The sequence below is a fragment of the Mesitornis unicolor genome, unplaced genomic scaffold (assembly GCF_000695765.1).
Source record: "Mesitornis unicolor isolate BGI_N332 unplaced genomic scaffold, ASM69576v1 scaffold29860, whole genome shotgun sequence".
Lineage (NCBI taxonomy): Eukaryota > Metazoa > Chordata > Aves > Mesitornithiformes > Mesitornithidae > Mesitornis > Mesitornis unicolor.
In genome coordinates this window covers 10381-30560 of record NW_010160838.1, presented here as the reverse complement: position 1 = coordinate 30560, position 20180 = coordinate 10381, and the positions used below count along the sequence as shown (strand labels likewise).

Below are 20180 nucleotides of genomic sequence, written 5' to 3'. Positions count from 1 at the left end.
AAACCCGCGTGGACGGGTTCCTGTGGGACCTGGTCTGGTGATCCTGCTCTAGCAGGGGTTGGACTGGATGAGCTTTCGAGGTTCCTTCCAACTCCTAAGACTCTGTGATTCTGTGAAACCCTTGAGACTTCACAGTGTCAAATATTGTCGCTAATAGATGCCTTGGGGACTGCAGTAATGGAAGAAGATGCCTTTGGGTAGGAGGTTTACAGGCAAAAAGTAACACAAAACTTACTCCAAGTGTAAGGCGAGAGACTTACCTAGATACAGACAAAGCAGCAGCTAAAAAACTCCCAAAACCCCAAGCAATTTTGTCATGTTCGTCATCAGGGTAAGCAGTCGTCTCAGCACACCAGGTGCCTCAGCACCGTCAGCGCTTGTGGAGGCAGCGGAGTGAAGCAGAAATGCATTTGTGCAAGCGAACCATGAGGCCAGATCCTGAGCCTTCCCGAGCCCCAGGGGTTTGTGTCTGCCTTACTAAGCAGGTCTGCTGTCTCGGTGACTCCAGCTGTACCTGTCCCATCCCTGCGTCACGCTGGCAGTGCCCCTGATGGTAGCTGCTGTCAGACATGAGCTCACCCTTCAGTGAAGCACCAAACAAATACTTCTAGGGTTTCTGAGTAAGGCATGCTCATCTTGAAAATAATATTAATCTCAGGTTATGCACTTTCCTTCTGTTGTGTGATAAACTGCCTCTGAGTACCGTGAGAAGGAGAAGAGGGAGGGGAGGGAAGGCATCTTGAAACAGGTTTTCTCAAGTTCCATTTTGTGCAGTTGTGCTGGGAATGACAGAATCATTTGGTTGGAAAAGACCTTTAAGATCATCGAGTCCAACCGTAAGTCTGAGGGGGTTTTGCCTCTGCTCTCAGTGTTGGGGTGTGTGTCACTGATGGGGGTGAGAGATGAGAGCTGTCCTCACCTCCATCTGCTCCCTCCCTTGTGGCTTCAGAAGCTGTGCTCTGCCTCCAGAGGAGATGGGACCGCGTGCCATCTTGCCAGTGTACATGAGATAAATGACTAGTGCAGAAAACCTGAAGTAATAACCCTCTGGAAGGTACTCACTCCTTTCTGGGGTTGGACTGGTTTCTCCAGGGGCTCTTTATTACTGGCTCCCTGATGCATTTCAGGTGAATCCAAAGATCTTCACTTCTGTTGCTATTTTAATTGCTCATCTGTATCAGCAGTATAATTAAGTGTACGCCATATCAATCTAATCACAAACCCTAAACAAACCAACAATTATTTGAGTTCGTTATATATTGCTAGGCAAAAGCAAGCTCTTGCCTCTTATCCATTCTGATGACGTATAATTTTTCTGCAGTCTTCTTCAGCACCTGGAATTCAATAGCTGGGACCAATATTGATGTCAGTAAATCCAGTGTGTAGGTCTGCCCCTTTCCTGAATATTCAAATATGCAGCCACATCAGTGTTTCTTATTTGGAAGATGATGACAAGGGCCATAATTATTTTCTTTATCTCCCACTTCACCTGCTCCTGAATGCCGAAGGAATGGAGTAAATAGTGTAATGGGGAGCTCAGTGGTGTTGATGACAACCTTGCAGCACTCAACCATTCATCAGGGCATCGTGAGAGGATGAAGAGGAGCAAGAGGCACAGCTGAGCATCTGCACCCTGCAGCCCTGGCTGGCTGGTGCTGGTGATGTGGTGCTGGTGGTGGTGGCATGGAGGAAGACAGTGGGCATTAGCCCTGCCTGCCCCTTCAGCCTTGCGGCACAAGTCTGAAGAGCAGAATTGCAGTGTCAGGTAGGAAAAATTCAGCCTGGTTAAAAATAATTTTGATTTCTGAAGATGAGAAAGGTTAAAATTGAGTTTAAATGTCTTGAGCATCCCTCAGGGCTGTGTTTTGTGAAAAGGACAATGGGTTTTGTTCAGTTACTTTCTGCTTGTGCTGCATTTACATGCCTAAAAAGATTCAGCTGTCATAGCCCTGACAAGTGCTAAAAAGCTCTTGTTAAGGTCACTGATATCAGAGAAGTGTCTCTCATACAACATCCCAGTGTATCGGGGCCACCGTCACTGGGAATGGGGGTGATGTTGGACACTGTTTGCTACAGACGGGATTGTGACCCCGATGTCCTGACACGGCTGAGCCAATGCTTTCTCACCTAAGGAGAGCTGTGTAACGCTGCTCCAGCTAAGCGCAAAAAAAGCTCTAAACATGCTTGACCTTTAAATTCAGGCTGCAGCTAAAAGATCTGCTGCTAACTAAAAATCTGGGGTTGTTTTCATGTGTCTGAGCACTCAGGGAATAGATGTAGCTTAACATGCAAATGCAGGGCTTCCTGCAGAACTGCGCTGCTTTTCAAGATCTCTCATTTCACGCTGTTACCGCTCCATGCCCTGCTGTTTTTATGAAAAGAGCCTCTCTGAGGAAAAGTTTCCCGCAGACAGAAATCCAACTGATGTGGTAGAAAAAAACAAAAGCAACCCAACAACAACTTACAGTTTAATTTCTAAAATGTGTGGTGTCCATACGCAACCTGGCGATCAGCATCTTCTCTGCTAATGGTGTTCAGAAAACTCCCTCGGTTTTCTGAGTGTGTGTACACACACACACACACACACACACACTATACATTGTGTGTATTCTGTCTATATAGATACATTATACATTGGTCCTCATCCATTTAAGGGAGTAGATCCTGAGGTCAAGAGCAGGAGTCCTGCCCTGCTGTAGATGTTCCCTCTGAACAGTGATGCTTCAGTGTATTCATTCGAGCATCTCTTTGTGTGTGAGTTACCATGCTCATATAACCTAGCTCTTCTGCACATATAGAGAAATAGGAGTCCACATGTTTTTTTCTTATCACTAAAGAATAGTGCCTAAAAAGCCCATGCCCAGAAGCTGTCTGGCAGATCCCTTCCCTGGAGGTCACAGGTGTGATGCCACCAGTGGAGTCCACTTGCTGCAGTAATGTTTATTTGGCACTTCAGATATCTTCCTTGAGCTGCCTGGACATCATCATCTTGTGTCTTTAAAGCAATGTATGATGCATTATTGATGGGTGGAATACAGAAAAATGTTTGACATTTCTCTAATACCTTACATTTTTATTCTCTTCTAATTTCAAGTGTTTCCCATTCAATGCCACTACCATATAATTCAACATTTTAAGCATATTGTTCCTCACAGCCCCCGCTTATATTTTTAAGCTTGTCTAGTTATTTTGACAACAAGAGACATCATAAATTATGTAAGCAATTTCTCTCCATACAAGCTGGTCCCAGCCCTGTGCTGCCCCGATAAGAGCAGCGAGACAGAAGCTGCTTTAGAAACAGCAGGACTTGTGTGACTGCACTTCAGCTGCGCCACGACCAGAGAATAGAGCACATGACATGTTAGAAATAATTTGAAACTGCATAGAATAGAGGGAAAAAACAGATCCAAACCTGGCTGTGGTCTGAGACTCCTCTGAGATTTGGGAAGTGCGATTTGTGGCAGTTTAGTCTTGAAGCTGTGGCTGTGACCGCACTATGTATATTATAGAGTCTATTTAGTACATCAATTCAAGTCTATAAATCATGGTACTTTTGTCTCTGGAAGCGCCCCAGATGTGGAATTGGGAGTTCAGGCAGCTGTGGGCAGCAGTGGCTGTAAGAGGGGGCTCTAATCTGTAAGGCTGCAAGAAAATCAGAAATATTGGGTTAAACCTCTTGGGCAGGGGAGGGACCTTAACCTATCCCATACTTTCTAGTGCATGCTCTGGTTCAGTGGGAAAGTGGCCACAAGCAGCAGCGTCTTGGTTTGTACTGAGAAGAGCAAGAGTCCTGCTGTTTCCTTGAAGGAAAGGGAGATGCTGGGAAGCAACACGCAGCTCCTCGTCTCGGTACCTGGGCTTTTATTAGCCGTGCTGTTCGTATTCAGGGGTCAGCCCCCCTACCCTGCAGTCACCTTTTTCATATAAACAATCATTACAGACTAATTGATAATCTTGAGGCCTGGCAGCAGTTATCTGAGACAGATGGCCTCTGCTGGGAAACCTCTGCCTCTGATAGCTCCGAAACATGACATGAGTCTCATCTTTTCAAGAAAGCCTTTACCAGATGGGTCTAATTTAAAGCATGGCCTTTCTCGTTTCTTTTTTGAGGATAGCTAATTAACTGCAGAACGAATAGCTCTGCTCCTCTGAGGGCAGGCAGAAGTGGGTGTTTGATATTGAAACATTTATGGGTTTGGTTCCAGTGCATTGGTGAGGAGGGATGATGAACTCGTTAGAATAAATATCAATAAGTGTATTGAAATTCTCATTATTCTGAATTTACTAGAGCTGGCCAAAAGGAGGCCAATTCTTGAGAAATGTGTTGTGAAAAAACGTCTCTCTTTTCTCATTTTTATTATTGCTCTGCAATGACCAACAGCAGGACAATTTGTAATCAGTCCTATTAGCAGACTGCTGCCAAAATTTGTGGTCAGAGCTGAGGAGCTCAGAGGGCAGCTTGGAAGAGGAGGCTGAAATAAAGCTCTTGTCTTGCTTTCCGAGGGCTGCCTGCATCAATCTGATTGTTTCTGGCAGTCATTTCCCAATCAATAGTCAGCTTTGTCACTTGACTTTCAAACCTTTGGCTTATTTAGCTGGGGTCCTCGCGGTCCTTGGTTTGCTTGCTTGGAGGCTGCAGTAGCAGGCTTCATGCTCTTCTCCTTTAGGGAGGAAACCCTGAAAATTCTGCATCTTTTAAATTAGCTGCATTACAAACTGTGCTGATTGCCAGCCTTGTCTCTCTCAAATACTTCTTCTCCTCCCCTCCCCAACTGAACTAAAAGTGGCCTATTTTTAAGTGCTCTTTACAAGCGTGCCTAGATGGTAGAAATGAGGAGTTCTAACTTATATTGTGTTATGTAAATAATTCTGTGCTTCTAGGATAAAGTTTTTCTTTCCCTTTGATCCAGCTTTCTTGTAGTCAGTTTAACCTTCAGAAAGAGTCAAAAGAGATTCATGGAGATTGCCAATGGCATTATTCCTGAGGAAAACTGGAGAGAGAAAAGAAAACTCAAAATTACCAATATAAAGAGCTCATTTAGAAACGGATGGCTAACTAAAGGAAAAGGTTGTCTTTTGGCATATTTATAAGTAAATTTTTACTTAAAATAGCTGGGAATAAATGTAAAAATAGCATTTGCTATGTTTGCATAGCGTTACAAGATGAAAGTGGTGCTTTTCCAGCAGGCTGGGAGGCGGCCGTGCCCCATCCCTTACTGAGGGCTCCAAATCCCATCCCTTGGGCTGCAATGTCAGTGGAGAAAAGGTACAGTTTGAGTCTGGTTATAGATAATTTTCTCAACAAATGGATGGTCCTGATGGATTGCTTCTCTTCAAATGTTAATTATGCTGTTTTAGAAGTATGCTGAGAGGCGAAGCAGCTCAGGTGGGGAGGAGCAACCTGGGAGACATTGCAGTCCCCAGCGTGTTTTGCTCATTAACCTCCACAGTGGAGGAGGAGGTTTGAAATGCTGCTAGTGCATTTTGCCTGCAAGCACTGGAATGGGTCTTGAAGTTTGTCTATGGTAATACCAGCGGTCACAGGGCAGAGCACCTTAAAGTACCATAGAAGTATGACGGAAAAGCTGTAGGTATGGCTGGAATTAGAGGAGTCAGGCTCCTGGGGTTAAGAGGTGAAGTGACTTTCGGTTTGCGCTCATCTTTGAACAGGCTCTGCAGCACACGGGGCTTCACCCTGTTCCAGCACCAATTTAATGAAATATTTTCAGTGGTGTCAAGAACTGCTGTGTTAAAACCAGGCCCAAATCCGAAACCAGATAATCAAAGTTCCTTAGCAGTGATGGTCAACCTTGTGAGTATGAATGAGTCAAAAATACTCTAAAATTATGCTTGTATTGATAGACAAGGATTAATATTCATTGTAGATGAAAGAGAAGGGACACTTTGCATAGTTCATTAATGAGAAGATTTCCTGGAGAAAATTAAGGAGATTTTACTGGAATTATTTTTATCCTTCTGTACCTTTGTGGCTGGAGTTTTAGCTGATTGCTTTGGGCTGTGCTGGTAGGGGGAGCGAACAGGCTTTCCAAAGGAAAATTTTAGGACAGATTCAAGCTTCTATAAGAAGAGGTTGATTCTGGTCTTCACCTATTTCAGAGAGATTTATAATTAGGACCAAAGAACCACTACTAATGGGAGGAAAAGAAGAAAGAAATCTGTAGTTAAAAAATGTTTAATTAACAGTTAAAAATTATTATACAGAAGATAGAATAGTAGAGACTTTGTTATTTGGCAGTGTTTTGGGCAGAGAAATGATAGCAGAAGGTCTGGCTGAAATCATGCATCTGTGCCAATGACCAGTACTATCAGCGTGATTTCCTATCTGGAGAAAATGGATACGTGGGATTTTTATAGGTTTTCTGTATGTGTTTGCATGGATGTTTATCAGGTCAGCTGCTAATACCTCTTTGAACAAAAAGAGGGGATATCTTTTAAAAAATAAACAAGTTACTGCTAACCAAGTCATGATGTGAAGGCAAGGAGGAACCACTGCAAACCACCACTTTGAGTGCCTGCCTGGAGCCTTGGAGCCTTCTGGTAACTATTCTGGAAACACGGTTGCAAGCAAAGTTTGGCTGAGCTTTGTTCTGCCTTGGACCTCTCCGTGTTTAGAAGGGCTGATGGATCAGCCTAAGTCTGCTGAAATTGGGGTAAGGGTTTTATTAGCCTTGGATCAGGCCCCCAGCACTGGATACTCTGGTTGCTTCAAAACAGGTAATTAATGGTGCTTTATTTTTCGTGTTTCCAAGGCAACACAAGCCCCCAAGCCATTTATTTCCAGCACATGAGCAGAAGCTTTTGGCTAACGAGTTCCCCTCTGTCTCATATGAAGCTGCTGTAAAGGTACCAAAGCCATATTTTCTGCCGTTATAGTCGATTTACATCCTATATCTGAAAAGTAATGACGATCAGATGCAGCTGATGAAATGATCTGTTCTCACTGCAGAAGAACTCATTCAATCAGCTGAGAGCTCTGCTGTTCAAATAGATAATTAGTGTTGTGACAAGTGTAACTTTAAATGCCTCAGTTTGGTGGCAATGTTAGGAAGAGTGACAAAAATTAAATTATTGGTCTGCTTTAACCATGGCCCTCCTTGGATTGCTAATGAGAGAAATTCTTGTTAAACACATGTCCTTTCTGATACACTCCTTTACAGGTCCTCAGTTGGGAAAACAATTTATTATTTGTATCGTAAAGGGTATGAAAGAGAGGGCTTTCTCTTATTTTCTCTGCCTTGTTTCTTTTTATGTCTCTAGCTGATGTAACAGGTCATTGCTTGTGTTCCAGCAATGAAAGATCCCCTAAAATGAAATCAGTGGGGAGAGCAATGCCAACAAGTGCCTTTCCTGCCTTCCTGATATCTCCCTGTCGATATTCCTCCTACATGAACAGGCACAGGGAGCATGTTTAGGTGCTCAGATCTCAGGGGAGCATTGGCAGCACCTTCCCTGGAGGTGACGGGGAAAAACATAAATCAGTCTGCCCTTCTATTTAGGGCTGCAGAGCAATGAGTTCAGAGCACCTAAAAATAAGTCTCTATGCGTGCTTTGATGTACCCGCCTGGGTGGGCTGTAACTGTGGTGGGCAGGGAGACCACCGAGGCCTCCCGAGTCCCAGAGCAGCAGGATGCTGCGTTAAGCCTTTTGGGAGAGCAGGGAGTTCCTTCCTGCAGCCGTCAGTCACTTTAATGCAAAGGAAGTATTTTTCATGTTTGCAATTTTTATTACTGGCCAGATGGTTTGGTGGCTGTGTTCAGGTCCCACCCTCGAGCAAGGACATGTGAACCCTCCCCGTGTGCTGCTGGAGGACTCCAACCCTGCACCCTCAGCTGGCGATGGAGGGAGGGGAAGCGGCTCTGAGTTCCTTCTCTGCTTGCAGCTGGGTCTTTCCCCATCCTGAGGAGTGCGGGATTTGGGAGGCTGGAGGCTGAGCTGGCAGCAAGGAGCTGGACTCCTTCAAAGGGGTGTTTTCCTGTTGGACAGTTCTGAGATGTCCCCCTGTCCTAGGAGTTGCATTGATTTTAAATTATTATGGGCTAAATTAATGAGCATCTTGAAGTTGCAGCCTTTCTATTGGTTCCTAATGGGATGCTTTTGATTCTTCCTTTTACAGCATTTGCCAGTGCCTTGATGTTCTCCTACCCAAAGGGAATTAATCGCCGAGATGGGCTGAAGAGCACAGCACAGGAAGCAGGCATGGTCCAGACCTCATGGGACTAATTATGCTCTTAAAGGGTAAGAAAATAATCTCAGGTACATTGGAAAGAAAGTGCCTCACTAATGCTACATAGAGCTCCTGGCATGTCGCCTGTATTTGTGCATTTAAAAAAAAAAAGAAAAAAAAAGAAGATACTTTCAGAGATACTTCTTAACCTCAGAAAGAGCAGCAAGGAGCTCAAGAAAAGAAATGTAATACCATATGGGTTTATCAAGTTTTCTTGACCCTTAGAGATGGAAAAAAACAAAGGAAAGATGCACATGAAGGTCTGTGAAATTCTAATACTGAAACACTCTCTCATGCACAAACAAAAAAGTCTCAAAACAGAGAGACTTCAAAAGCAAAGTAAATGAAGAGCACGGTGTGAATGACAATCAGTGCCATCGCAGGTGCTGCAACGTGGCTGAAGATGAAGCTGATGAAGAGGCCCCATGAAAGGATGGGCGAGTGTCTGCTTACAGAAACAGCAAACTGCTGGCCAGGGGAACGTCCTGATGCACCTAACGAGGGGCAGGACGTAGTCAGAGGACCGGCAATACACAGCCACTGTCAGCAAGAGGAAAACACAAAACCAGACCCAAAATTGGTGACAGGCCAGGGCTATTTTAGACCCTAGCTATCTGTATTTGTGGAAGGTGCACTCATGTGCTGACATACACAAGTACTCAGAGGATGCTGAGGCTGTCTCCTAGTGATACCTGCATTCCTCTGGCAAAGATGAGACACTACACAGGTCGTACCCATGGCACTGGCTGCAGTGGCTGGAAAGTGCATTAATGGAGGGCAGGAGAGCAGCTCTGGGGAGGAGCGAGGGTCTGTCCTGGGAGGATGCCCTCTGCCAAGGGCAGTGCGGGGGGACGTGCCTGCCTTTGGGAGCGCTGCCAAGGGAGCGGCTGTATCTCCTTGTCCTGCGGCCAAAGCTTTGATGGAGCGGCAGTGACCAATCCCACTGACACCAAGATGTTCTTGTCCTTAGCTGACCTCGGGAAAGACTTCCCAGCTGGAAGTGGGATGCTCTGAGAAACAGCTCCCATATGTGCAGGGTGCAGGCAGCCTCTGCTTGACGAGGCTGTTGAAATAGGTGTTAAGCTTGGAAAAAAGACAAATGTCTGTCCTTTTTTATAGGCTGTACATCCTGCTTCCCAGTGAGACCCGAGCTGTACACACACCAGGAAGGCAGCCATGAACTGTGAAAGCCTTCGCAGAAAAGCTCTATTTTAAGAGGCTAGGACTGCTAGCTGTAGATCCAGTTAAGTGGTGTACCATCTCCCCCCGGCATGCCACAGCTTGCACTACATATGCATCAGTTTTTAAGAACAGTAGTGCCTCTTTTTCTCAAGCAGGCTTGCTAAAACAACAATAACATACATTCAGTTATATCTCTGCTAAATGTATCCTTTTTTTTATTGCTTTTCAGGAGTTCAAAGTATTAGCATAAAGCAATCGAGGAGGTGGTTTTTCCTAAGAGAGCAAGTGCCTGTTTACAAACTCATTTTATTTTCACAATATTCCATTGTTATTTATTTCAGACAGAAAGCTGTCACATTAATGCACTCTCTCATACAGGACAGCTTGCTTTATTGCCTGTTATTAAGATATAACATATATAACCTGACAGGCACTGCCCACGTCTGCATTCCAGCAGTGAAAGGCAAATTAAGTAGAAAATGGAGATCTCCAATATTTCTTTGGGCTAAAGTGATATTCGTTTTTAACTCACTTTGTATTCATAGAGGATCCGCTGTGTTTGCAACATATCCGATAAACTGTCCAGAGAAAAGTTTGTTTATTCTCATCTACCTCTGAGAAATTGAAACTTCAGAAGCACAGGAGGAGTCACCAAGTCCCCTTGCACAGTTGTCAGGAAAGGATAATATAAAAAAAAAACAAAACAAACCACCCCCATCACGCAGGCAGCACAAGAAACCTTTTAGAAAGCCTATCTTGGGGGGATATCACTGCAGGGTGATGAACTCTAAACCCACACCCAAAATAACCCAACAAACAGTGCCCACTTCCCACAAACCACAGCACTCCTCTTGGCTCTGGTTGCGAGCATCATTTTTCAAGCTGTATCCAATTCCTTTTTCTTTGGTGTGTATACCCAGGTGGTGGCAGGGATCTCTTCCTAGCCCTTCTCCTTTTTGCAACAGCTTGAGTCACTGTCCAAAAAAAAACCCCAGTGAGTTGCCAGTTACGTGTTGCACCAAGAGCTCCCAGCAAGAAGCCTCGTGGCGATGCCGCTATGGGCGCTGCCCCCCTTGCAGCACCCACCTCTCACTCCAGGTGCCGTGGGCAGATGGAGAAAGGCCAGCGTCATTCCCCACTCCCCCTGCTCCTCCTCTGCACTGCCCAGCTTTTGGCTTTGCTCTTCGGTAGTCTTCAGCGTTACTGGAGGAATACACCTACATTTTTGGATAGTGTATTTTTTTAAAAAATACACTTGACAACAGTGTTTTCCTAAAAACTGTGACTGAAGCCTGCTGTTCTTTCTTACTGGATTTTAAATAACAGCAATTGTAAGCAATAAAGTGCTGGCTATTTTTGGTACAAGTGGAATGGCAGAAATACCTTCCCCACCATCCGCAGTTCCAGTCACACAAGTGATGTTATTCACTTTTTTTTTTCATTAGCTTTGACCTTTTTTTTCTCCTCAGGACTGAACTGTGAATCATGGGTTACTCAGAGAAGCTGCTCTGGAAAAGCCTGTGAGAGGTAAGGCTGGCTTAGGGACCTTCATCTTACCTCTTACCGGCTCTTTTTCCTCCCATACTTTCCCAGTAACTCACTTCTTTTTTTTCTGAGTCTCCCCAGAGAATCAAGTCAGTCTTATTACCACAAATAAACATGAATATTCACTGAATTAACATGAGGAACAAACAGAGACCACTTTAAAGGAAGACTAATCTGAATATTGGGGCAAATCCAGAGCAATGCAAGTGTCTACCTACAACCATCTGAAAGATAAATCTGGAAAAACCTGATTTACTCAAGAAAAATGTAGCAATTTCACTCTCGCTTCTTGCATATACTCTTGTAAACGTGTTGGGATTATTAACCCTTATTGCAGCACCTGGATCAGCTCCCTGTTACATAAGTAGAAGCTATGTTTTAAAAGCTTAAAATATATATATAGTTCTGTTTTGCCTGTGTTGCCAGCAAGGTTTTCGTGCCAAAAATCTCAGGCTTTACGGGAGGCTGCAGCATGTAAGGAACAGGCAATCTGCAGGGAAGAACAGACCATGCAATTTAATGCTAAATAGTGACATACTAAATAAATTGTTACAAGGAACTAAAATTAATTTTTTTTCATTTTAGAGGAAACAGCCTAATTGGACAGAGGGAAAACCAAGTCAGGAAAAGCAAGAGACCTTTTTGTCTTTCGTGCTGGAAAGCTGTGGGCAGAGGTGGAGCTCAGAAGCTCGAGCACAAGCTCAGGTCCCTGCCCCACGTGTATCTGACTCCCCCAGGGCAAGACCAGGATGTACTTACGTCCTTACTCTTCCCCCTTCTGCCCTGCTTTCTATAGAAATAGGCCTGGGAATGTGGGTTGGCACTTTAGTCTTGGGGCAGCAAAGCTGTTGCGAGGGAAACCACTCCTGTCCTGCCAAGAAACACCAATGAGCAGAAATATCATCAGGAATAGAGAAGGATTTTTTTTTTTGATGCAGTAAATCCCCGTGTGTGTAAATATATAATACAAGACAAGCAATACAACTTTGAAATATTCTAGTATCCCTCAATGTAATAAATATTTTATTAGAGTAATAGAAAAAAATGCATACAGATAACCATAGGATACACACACAACTGGAAGTTCAAGGATAAAGTTCAAACTTTTCAATATGAAACAAGGTACTCAGTACATATCTCATGGAGATATATAACTAGAAATTAAATAATACAATAGAATTGCATGAAACTGGCAATACAGGAACATGGACTAGAATTCTGTGAAACAAGAACAGAAGGAGTCGCCCTTTGTTGCAGGAAACAGAACTATATGCTTACGAGTAACACCTGGTTTTTCATCTCCCACCCACCCCCCCCGTTTGCAAGTGTCTGAAAACATCACTGGTTAGCCACATGGAAAAGCAACTAGCCATTTATAACTATTTATGTACAGTATATACACATCTTGCTTACTTCAACAGTTAGCACGTATTTTCATCTGGATGTGATACTAATAAGGTACTTTGCTATTTGAATGCATATCAAGGTATTTTTTTTCTACAGTGCTATCATAATTTCACTAATCCTGGTTCTCTCCCTTTATATTTCTGTGTAATAATATTGTGAGATAAGGAAAAAAAAACCACAAAACCTCTTGAAAAGGATATGCTTTGTGTCATGTGAACACTTGCTCTACCATGTATGTGGGCAGCTCTCTAAAAGGCTGTTTTGACTGAATTCACAACTGTCAAATGGTTTAATGTATCTTTAATATATTGCTGTGAAAGCAAGCCTATATTTCTCTATAATTACAAGCCTGAAGTGTCTTTGTGTAATTTTTTTTAATTATAAACTAGAGTATTGCCATAAATTTACCAGAATCATGTGGAAGTGATGGGGTGCACGAGAGTGCCAGATGGGGTGAAATAGTTTTGAATTGGTTAAAGAGCATCAGGAAGGAGAATTTTGAATGTAACACTGAATTAAGGACAAGTTTACAGTGCAGTGTGGTAGACAAAAGAGCAAGGTAATTTGGGGCTGCATGTTTGGAAGCACCAAATCACAAGGCAGGGAGGTGGTCAAAGTCCCTTTTCGTAAGGCCATGGTGCACATGCATTTCAATAACGCTTACAACTGGGCGCTTTTGTAAATGAACACACTGACAGGAGTTCAGAGAAGGGCAATAAAAATGATCCTGAAGGTGGGAGAACTTGGTAATGAATAAGGAACCTGGTTAAGAAATATAAGGAAATTAATTTTGAAGTCTTTGATGGAGAAGGAAGGTTAGGTGCTTGAAAAGGTACATAAACGTGCACTGCGATAAAACAGGGAGCCGCCTTTGAAACACAGCTGTGAAATAATTTAAGAGTAGTAGTGGAAGCCCTGCCTCTTGGACACCCCACTATGGACTGTGCAAAACTAATCTCCATACTGTGACTTTTCTCTACCTTCCAGCTTTGATTTCTTGCTAGATTTTAAATAACTCACTTATATAAAGGGCAGTAAGAGAACGGACGCCTTCCTGTGCAACCTCATCTGGGTGTTCCTGCTCCGGCAGGGGGATTGGACTGGATGAGCTTTTGAGGTCCCTTCCAATCCCTAACGTTCTGTGATTCTGTGAGATGCCAAACTACTAAATTATGACACTGACTTAAGAACAGCCGCCTGGTTGATGTGTTGTGTTATCATCCGGCTGAAACGCCGTGTCCTTGACTCCATCTTTCGTATTTAGAATGATGTTATCGTAACAATGCAGAACATACCCCTAACAGTTCAGTGTCACTGCAAAAATGGAGTTTCTCACTGAGCTAAGTTCTTCCTTGTAACTCTGATGACTGTGTCATTGCCTTCCCTCTCTCTTACATTGTATCTGAAGTGTGAAATATGTAAACTCCTTTGGTTCAAGTATTAAGGCATTTTAGATTCCTTTTTAAAGGATTTGCTAAACTTTACACGGTATTTTTTACTTCAACCTACAGTGAAATAGAAAGAATTTAAAAACACGTCAGGATAGAAGAAAAACATGCATTAATCACTGCAGTTTTTTTTTAAAAAAGCACTTTTCTGTAGTAACCGATTCATTGTTTTTTTCCCAGCAATTGAAAATGTATCATCACAACACTGAATTAAGAGTCAAGGAAAATACTGTTGGTAAGAAGCTGGATACACTGAAGATATTCAAGACTGATGGACCAGAACCTCTTGCATCCATACCTGTGACAAATGAAAAAGGTCAGGGTTAAATGAAAGCATGAGTATCTGCTCTGTCAAATTCTTACTCTTCTGAGATGCTAAGCAAAAATTGCTGTAATTTTTTATTTCTCATAGGGAATTAAAATTAACAAAATATACACTATTTTAAAATACAGAAATTTATTGCAAAATGCTGACAGTGTGTGAATGGTCTTTACTTTCAAGGTAATAATAAAAAAAGGTGAAAACTAAAAAAAATCTCACATTTTTAAATAATGACTGACATGGTAATTTACCCGATCAAACAGAAAGAAGTTTGTCATGCATAAGGGCATGAAGACTGTTAATTCCTTTTCTTTTTATTACCCTATTACCATACAAGTATTGATTCATTTTTTCTCCCCATCAATGAGGACTCAATTCCTGCAAAGACAAGCTGTGACAACTGCTGGGTGTCGACTGCAAATTTAGTAATGATTCACCACACCAAGGCAGAGACACGAGTCTGATATTGGTTGGGGACCGTACATGAGCACATGACAAAATCACAGTGATTCGGCTTCAACTTACTGGCTAGCCTGGGAATCAGGATCTGGTCACTGCTGGTGCCATCTCCACCATCAGTCGTTGCCTTTACTTCTATGATGTAGTCGTCGTTAAGCTGGAGGAACAGTTCAGCCGTTGTCTTGTCCGTGCTCAGCATGTTCATATTGGTCTGGCTGCTGGTCCTGTACAAAACCTGCAATGCAAGCACAGAGCCACAGTGCATCACTTCTTTGAGAAGAAACTTCTTCTCAGTGAGGGTGACAGAGCACTGGCCCAGGCTGCCCAGAGAGGTTGTGGAGTCTCCTTCTCTGCAGACATTCAAAACCCGCCTGGACGCCTTCCTGTGTAACCTCATCTGGGTGTTCCTGCTCCGGCAGGGGGATTGGACTGGATGAGCTTTTGAGGTCCCTTCCAATCCCTAACGGTCTGGGATTCTGTGATTCTACCAGGCCCCGCCCTGCCATTTTTATTTGTGTTTCTTAGAAAAAAGGTTTTAGTCTTTAAAAAGATGAGATGAGAAAAGATCTGATTTTTGGTTAATACTCCAGGGCAGAATTACATTTAAAGAAAGAAGGTAACATCAGTCAAACTCTTTTATTCCAGCTTTAATCTAAAATGGCACAATGCATAATGATAACAAATGAATAATATATTCTGTTGAGTGTCTTAATATATTGTTCTATCCCACCATTTGGATCTGTCATTATCTAGATCAGCTTCATATGCCAATAGCTTGTGAAAGATAGAACTACAGAAATTACAGACTACGTTGGAAGATGTTCTGCAATGTGAGTGATTATTTTGTCAGGAAAGTCAACTGCTTTTGGTGTCCTATGTTGCTGAAGAATAGGAGCGACATCTGAGAGTCACAGCCTTGCTCAGTGTGACCAGGCAAGAGGGGGGGATTTAAGAGCAGTATCAGCCTTTCCTGTCCCAGTGGATAGTGAGTGTGAAGAGTTCCTTGTGTCAGTGGCAAGGCTATGCACAGACAGGTATGTCCTGGCAAAGTTTAAAAAAATGTGTGGATGCAGTGCATTCACTTGGCACAGCTTCCCAAATTTGACAAGCAGGTAAGCTGGGGAATCTCCCAGTGCAAAAAAACAGCAATAATGATGGAATGAAAAAACCCGCAAGGCCACTGGAATTACACACGTGCTGCCTCCTTCGAGATGTGCTCCCTAATGCTGTGCCTTGCTGTAAAATGTTTTTGGAGGGATGCAGCCATGTGCCTCGCTGTAAAATGTTTTTGGAGGGATGCAGCCATGTGCCTCGCTGCCACAGCGACTGCCCCACGGCTGCTCTGGTGTTCTCAATGTCATCTGCTGGCGCTTCTCTTCTTGGTGAACCTGCTTTACTTAACTGCACTGCCCTTCCCTTTGGGATAAAAACAAACCCCTAAGTGACTTTCTTCAGTAAAATTAACCAACGTTAATTCAGCTTATCTTTGTATATGTAGCTACATTTGTTACCCATATCCATTAGGGGAATCTGAAATTTTTGTGGGAGTCAGGGTATGCAGTTTGAAACCACATGGTATGTTTTTAGGTCGGCTACTGTGGCTTATCTAAGCTGTAAACATGTACAACGGAGAGCCCTGTCTAGTCAGATCTTCAGCATAAATGTTTTATGCAGGATGTGGGATGCAGTTGTATGCAGCTCAGCAAGAACATCCTCACCTATTCTCTTAAACTTACTTAAGACATATGAACATATGTAAATACCTGCACATTTGTGCGCTGATCAGGTTTACAGTAGATGTAGTTTCTATCACAACAACAAGTATGTAGGTAAGAAGAAAAAGTTCTAAGAATACCAGTTTGATATATGTGGTACTAATATATCTGGCCAGCAATGGAAACTATACCCATCAGCTAGATCTTGGATTGTATGTTATGCATTTGGATAAGTGTTATATATTTATAATAAATGTTATACATGTCATAACTGTTATACATGTGATAACAGTGAAGTGGGTAAGTGGGATCCCAAGAGCTGGCAGCAATGTCTGCAGCTCCTGGCTTTATTTGCACGCAGAGCAGAAGGCATTCAGCGCCATTCATGGTAAAAGGACCACGGTTTCCGAGACATTGTTAGAACATGATTTAAATCCATAAAAAGGAGACACTCCTGAAATGGTTTAGATGTGGTATTGTGCATCCTCTGAACTTTCTGCCTTGCAAATAGACAAGAAAAAGCAATTTGTGGATTGCTTTCAGTTGTTTTTCTGGTCTGCTGTCACATACCTTATACCCCGTCACCTCGGACTCATTCTCCATAGCTCTTACTTCCTCCCAGCTGAGGATCACCCTGGAGTCGCTGACATTCCACACAACATTTCCTGGAGGTTGACTGGGTGCTTCAAACACATAATAAAAGCATGACTTACATTTAATTAGCATTAGTGATTTATTCGACAGCAGGAAATAATAGTTCAGGTAACTGACTGTCATTACACCTTGGATGCAAAAGCAACTCCAATGCAGCCTCATTTCCACACTTAATGGTTCAGAGACTAAATTGGAAAAACAGAAGGAAGGAAAAACAGAATGGCACATAGATGTTATTTCTGAAGTTGCATTATCTGTTGATGGTCCTTCATTAAATGGAACCAAACAAAAGCATGTGTTTTAGGACATGGGTGATCAATTAGAACTAACTCTAATGAAACCAACAATGGAAGCAGAAAATTTCTACTTTTAGTATATTGCTAAGAATAAGTAAATACTTTACAACAGATTATTTGTTAGAAAAATTTAGTACTAATGATCTACACACTATGCTGATTTACTTTAACATGTTTGTAATGTAAAAATACTTGACTGTTTTGTGGTTATCTTAACTCTAGATATGTCTTTGAACTGCAGTCTGTACGATTTCAGTATCTGCAGTTGGAAAAATAGTGGGCTTTGGCCAACAAAATCTATTGGAGTTTTTTGTTCATTAACAATCTGAGACAGTTATTGTACAAAGGAGTAGCATTCTTTTGGCTGTACACTTTAATATGTCTTGAAACTGCCACGCTTTCAGGGTAGGCAAAGGTTAAGTACAAACCTCTTAAGATATCTCAAGTTGGTTTCCCAGAAAATGGGTCATGCACTGACACAATCAACCATTAAAATCTCAACCATTAAAATCTTTTCTAAATGTACTAAGGAAAACAATTTACTGTTGCTGTCACCTAGTGGAGGCAACTGCTGCTCAGGTGGACCGCGCTACACTTTGATGCTGAAAATTCCAGTATTAAAATACACTGACAGTGGTTTTAAACACTCCGGTGCATGTGCTTTTGGTTTTGCTTCATTTATTTATTTATTTATTTTTAATCTTTTTCTTTTCCTCATCTCTTTTTTCCTCCTATTTTTAAACTCCTTCACACACATAGCTCCCTACCTTCTTTTCATGAGCAGTCAGATCAAAACCCACCTGATTATACTTCTCAACACCAAGCAGACACAAAAATGTACGAGTGAGACTTAAAAGAATTATTCTAAAGTCAAACAACCACACGCAGATACTTTTTTTGCAGTATTTGCCTTGTTCTGTAGACTAAATGGGATTTAACCTGATGCACTAATAGCCACCTTTTGTAAATCTAAGAGTAGATTGTTTTACTCCTGAGAATTAAGTATTACAGCATATCTGAATAGTTTTCACACTGAGATATATTAAAGCTGCATTTCAAGAGAAATGAGTCATTCTTTTAAATCCACAACAAAATATTAATATGACAGCTGAAGAAATGAATAGTAATTACATTAAAAAAATGGAAGTGAGTCAGAAGGGTCCAATTTGCTGCAGATACCAAAGTCTCCAATAATCTTCGGTGCTCAGAACTGCAGAACCTAATTTGCAGTAGGTGAGATCCTGAACCACCACACCACGTAAGTACATGTCCTGTGTAAGCGTGCAAATAGCTACACAGATTTCTCTGAGACGCCTCAGATGCTTAAGGCTGGCCATACACACCACTATTTCTCCGACTTAGAACCAATGGACAGAACATTTTGTATTTTAAGACCACCTAAATATGAAGTAATTGTAACATCTTGCCTCACAAACTTAGGCAAGTATTCCCCAGTTATTTACCATTTTATATAGCAATATTTTATAAAACAAAACTACACTTCTTATTTTAGGCTACGAACACGAGTATTTATTTCAAATATAAAAGCAAAGATACTCAAATGGTGTAACACTGATTTTCAATCTTGAAATATATCACCAACTGAAGCACTTGTGTTTCTTAATATGTTACTAAGATATGTTGATAGCTGTTACGTTATGTTACTGATATGTTATTTAATATGTTACTAATAAATGGTAACTAAGTAGTATCTTGTAGGGCATGTGGGGGAATGTAAATGCAATGTGCACAGAAATCCTTCACTGCAAAAAACACATCAATCACAAATATTCAAGTTGAGGTAGAAATTGGGATTGATCAAAACCCACACATTTAAATGAAAATATCAGTTAGTACTGCAGCAGTACAGACAATTATTTGTCTTAGTTAATTCAAGTAATAATTAGCAAAATGCTTCAGATTGACGTTATACCGTACTGCAGTGTTTTTGCCCTATTCACCAGCAAGACACGTGGACATAGTGCAACTAATTCTTCTTTTTAATTATTCCAAATAGCAGAGATCTTGATCCAGACCCTGTTCAAACTGGTGGGATGAGGTGCTTGTCCTGTTCTCGTTGACATATCCCAAAGGCAGGTAAGTCACTAAAAATGACTGAAGAATCACTGAGCTGGCCAGGCTGGCACAATCTCCAGTGAGCAGCCAGCAGCCACAAAGATGATTGATAAAATAGAGAAAACTGTTCATGACACGTCAGGTACGGGCTGCAGGCGGTGTGTTACTTCATAGCCGCCAAGTCATGGTAACTATGCATATAATATATTTAAACTCTAGCAAATATGTTAATCTGAGTTGGTTTAGTCCTCAGCGACAGTGTGACACTCATTTCTGCATATAATCATTCCTGATAAACTAGCTTATTTCATAATATTCATGATGCTGCTACTTTTGGTAGAAGGATGGTAATGACTATTCCAGGGAATTTGACCTTTCAGACAGATTTAATTGTACATTCTTGTGAGTCTGACAGAAATATTTCAAGATTGATGACCCTGATTTGGAGTTGTATTACAATGCAAGAGCATATTAAAAATATTTCCATTTATAGAAAAATTAGGCAATCTGTTCTCCAGCTCAGTTTCTCCTTTTAATAGTAAAGTGGCCTCCTGTGTAATTTGTTCAAGGGTAAACAATGGACATGAAGGATTGTTTCGCATGAATTGTATGAGGATCACTACATTTCAAAAGCCATGCCCTAAAGAACTTATAAATATGTTATAAAACCCCTGAAAAATTCAACAAGTCTCTGGCTTTTTTCCTTCCAAACTCCAGAAATTTTTCTCTTAAAATTCTTCCTGCCACTAGGAGAAAAACAAAGGTTCTATGAAGAAATTGTACTTTTAGTTCAGCTCCACTGGCATAGCTGAGTTTTACTTACTCATCCTG

General features: G+C 41.9%; 1 protein-coding gene across 1 annotated transcript in view; it reads right to left on the bottom strand.

The window, feature by feature from the left end:
* Positions 1–14024: 14024 nt before the first annotated feature.
* The window catches only part of CNTN3 (contactin 3 (plasmacytoma associated)), a gene marked incomplete at its 5' end in the record, with an annotated part of 16326 nt that continues 10170 nt past the window's right edge, over positions 14025–20180 (bottom strand). The window contains 3 exons of the mRNA XM_010191196.1: positions 14025–14125; positions 14675–14843; positions 16894–17006. Coding sequence (XP_010189498.1) covers positions 14025–14125; positions 14675–14843; positions 16894–17006 — 383 coding nt within the window. The remainder of the gene's footprint in view (positions 14126–14674; positions 14844–16893; positions 17007–20180) is intronic.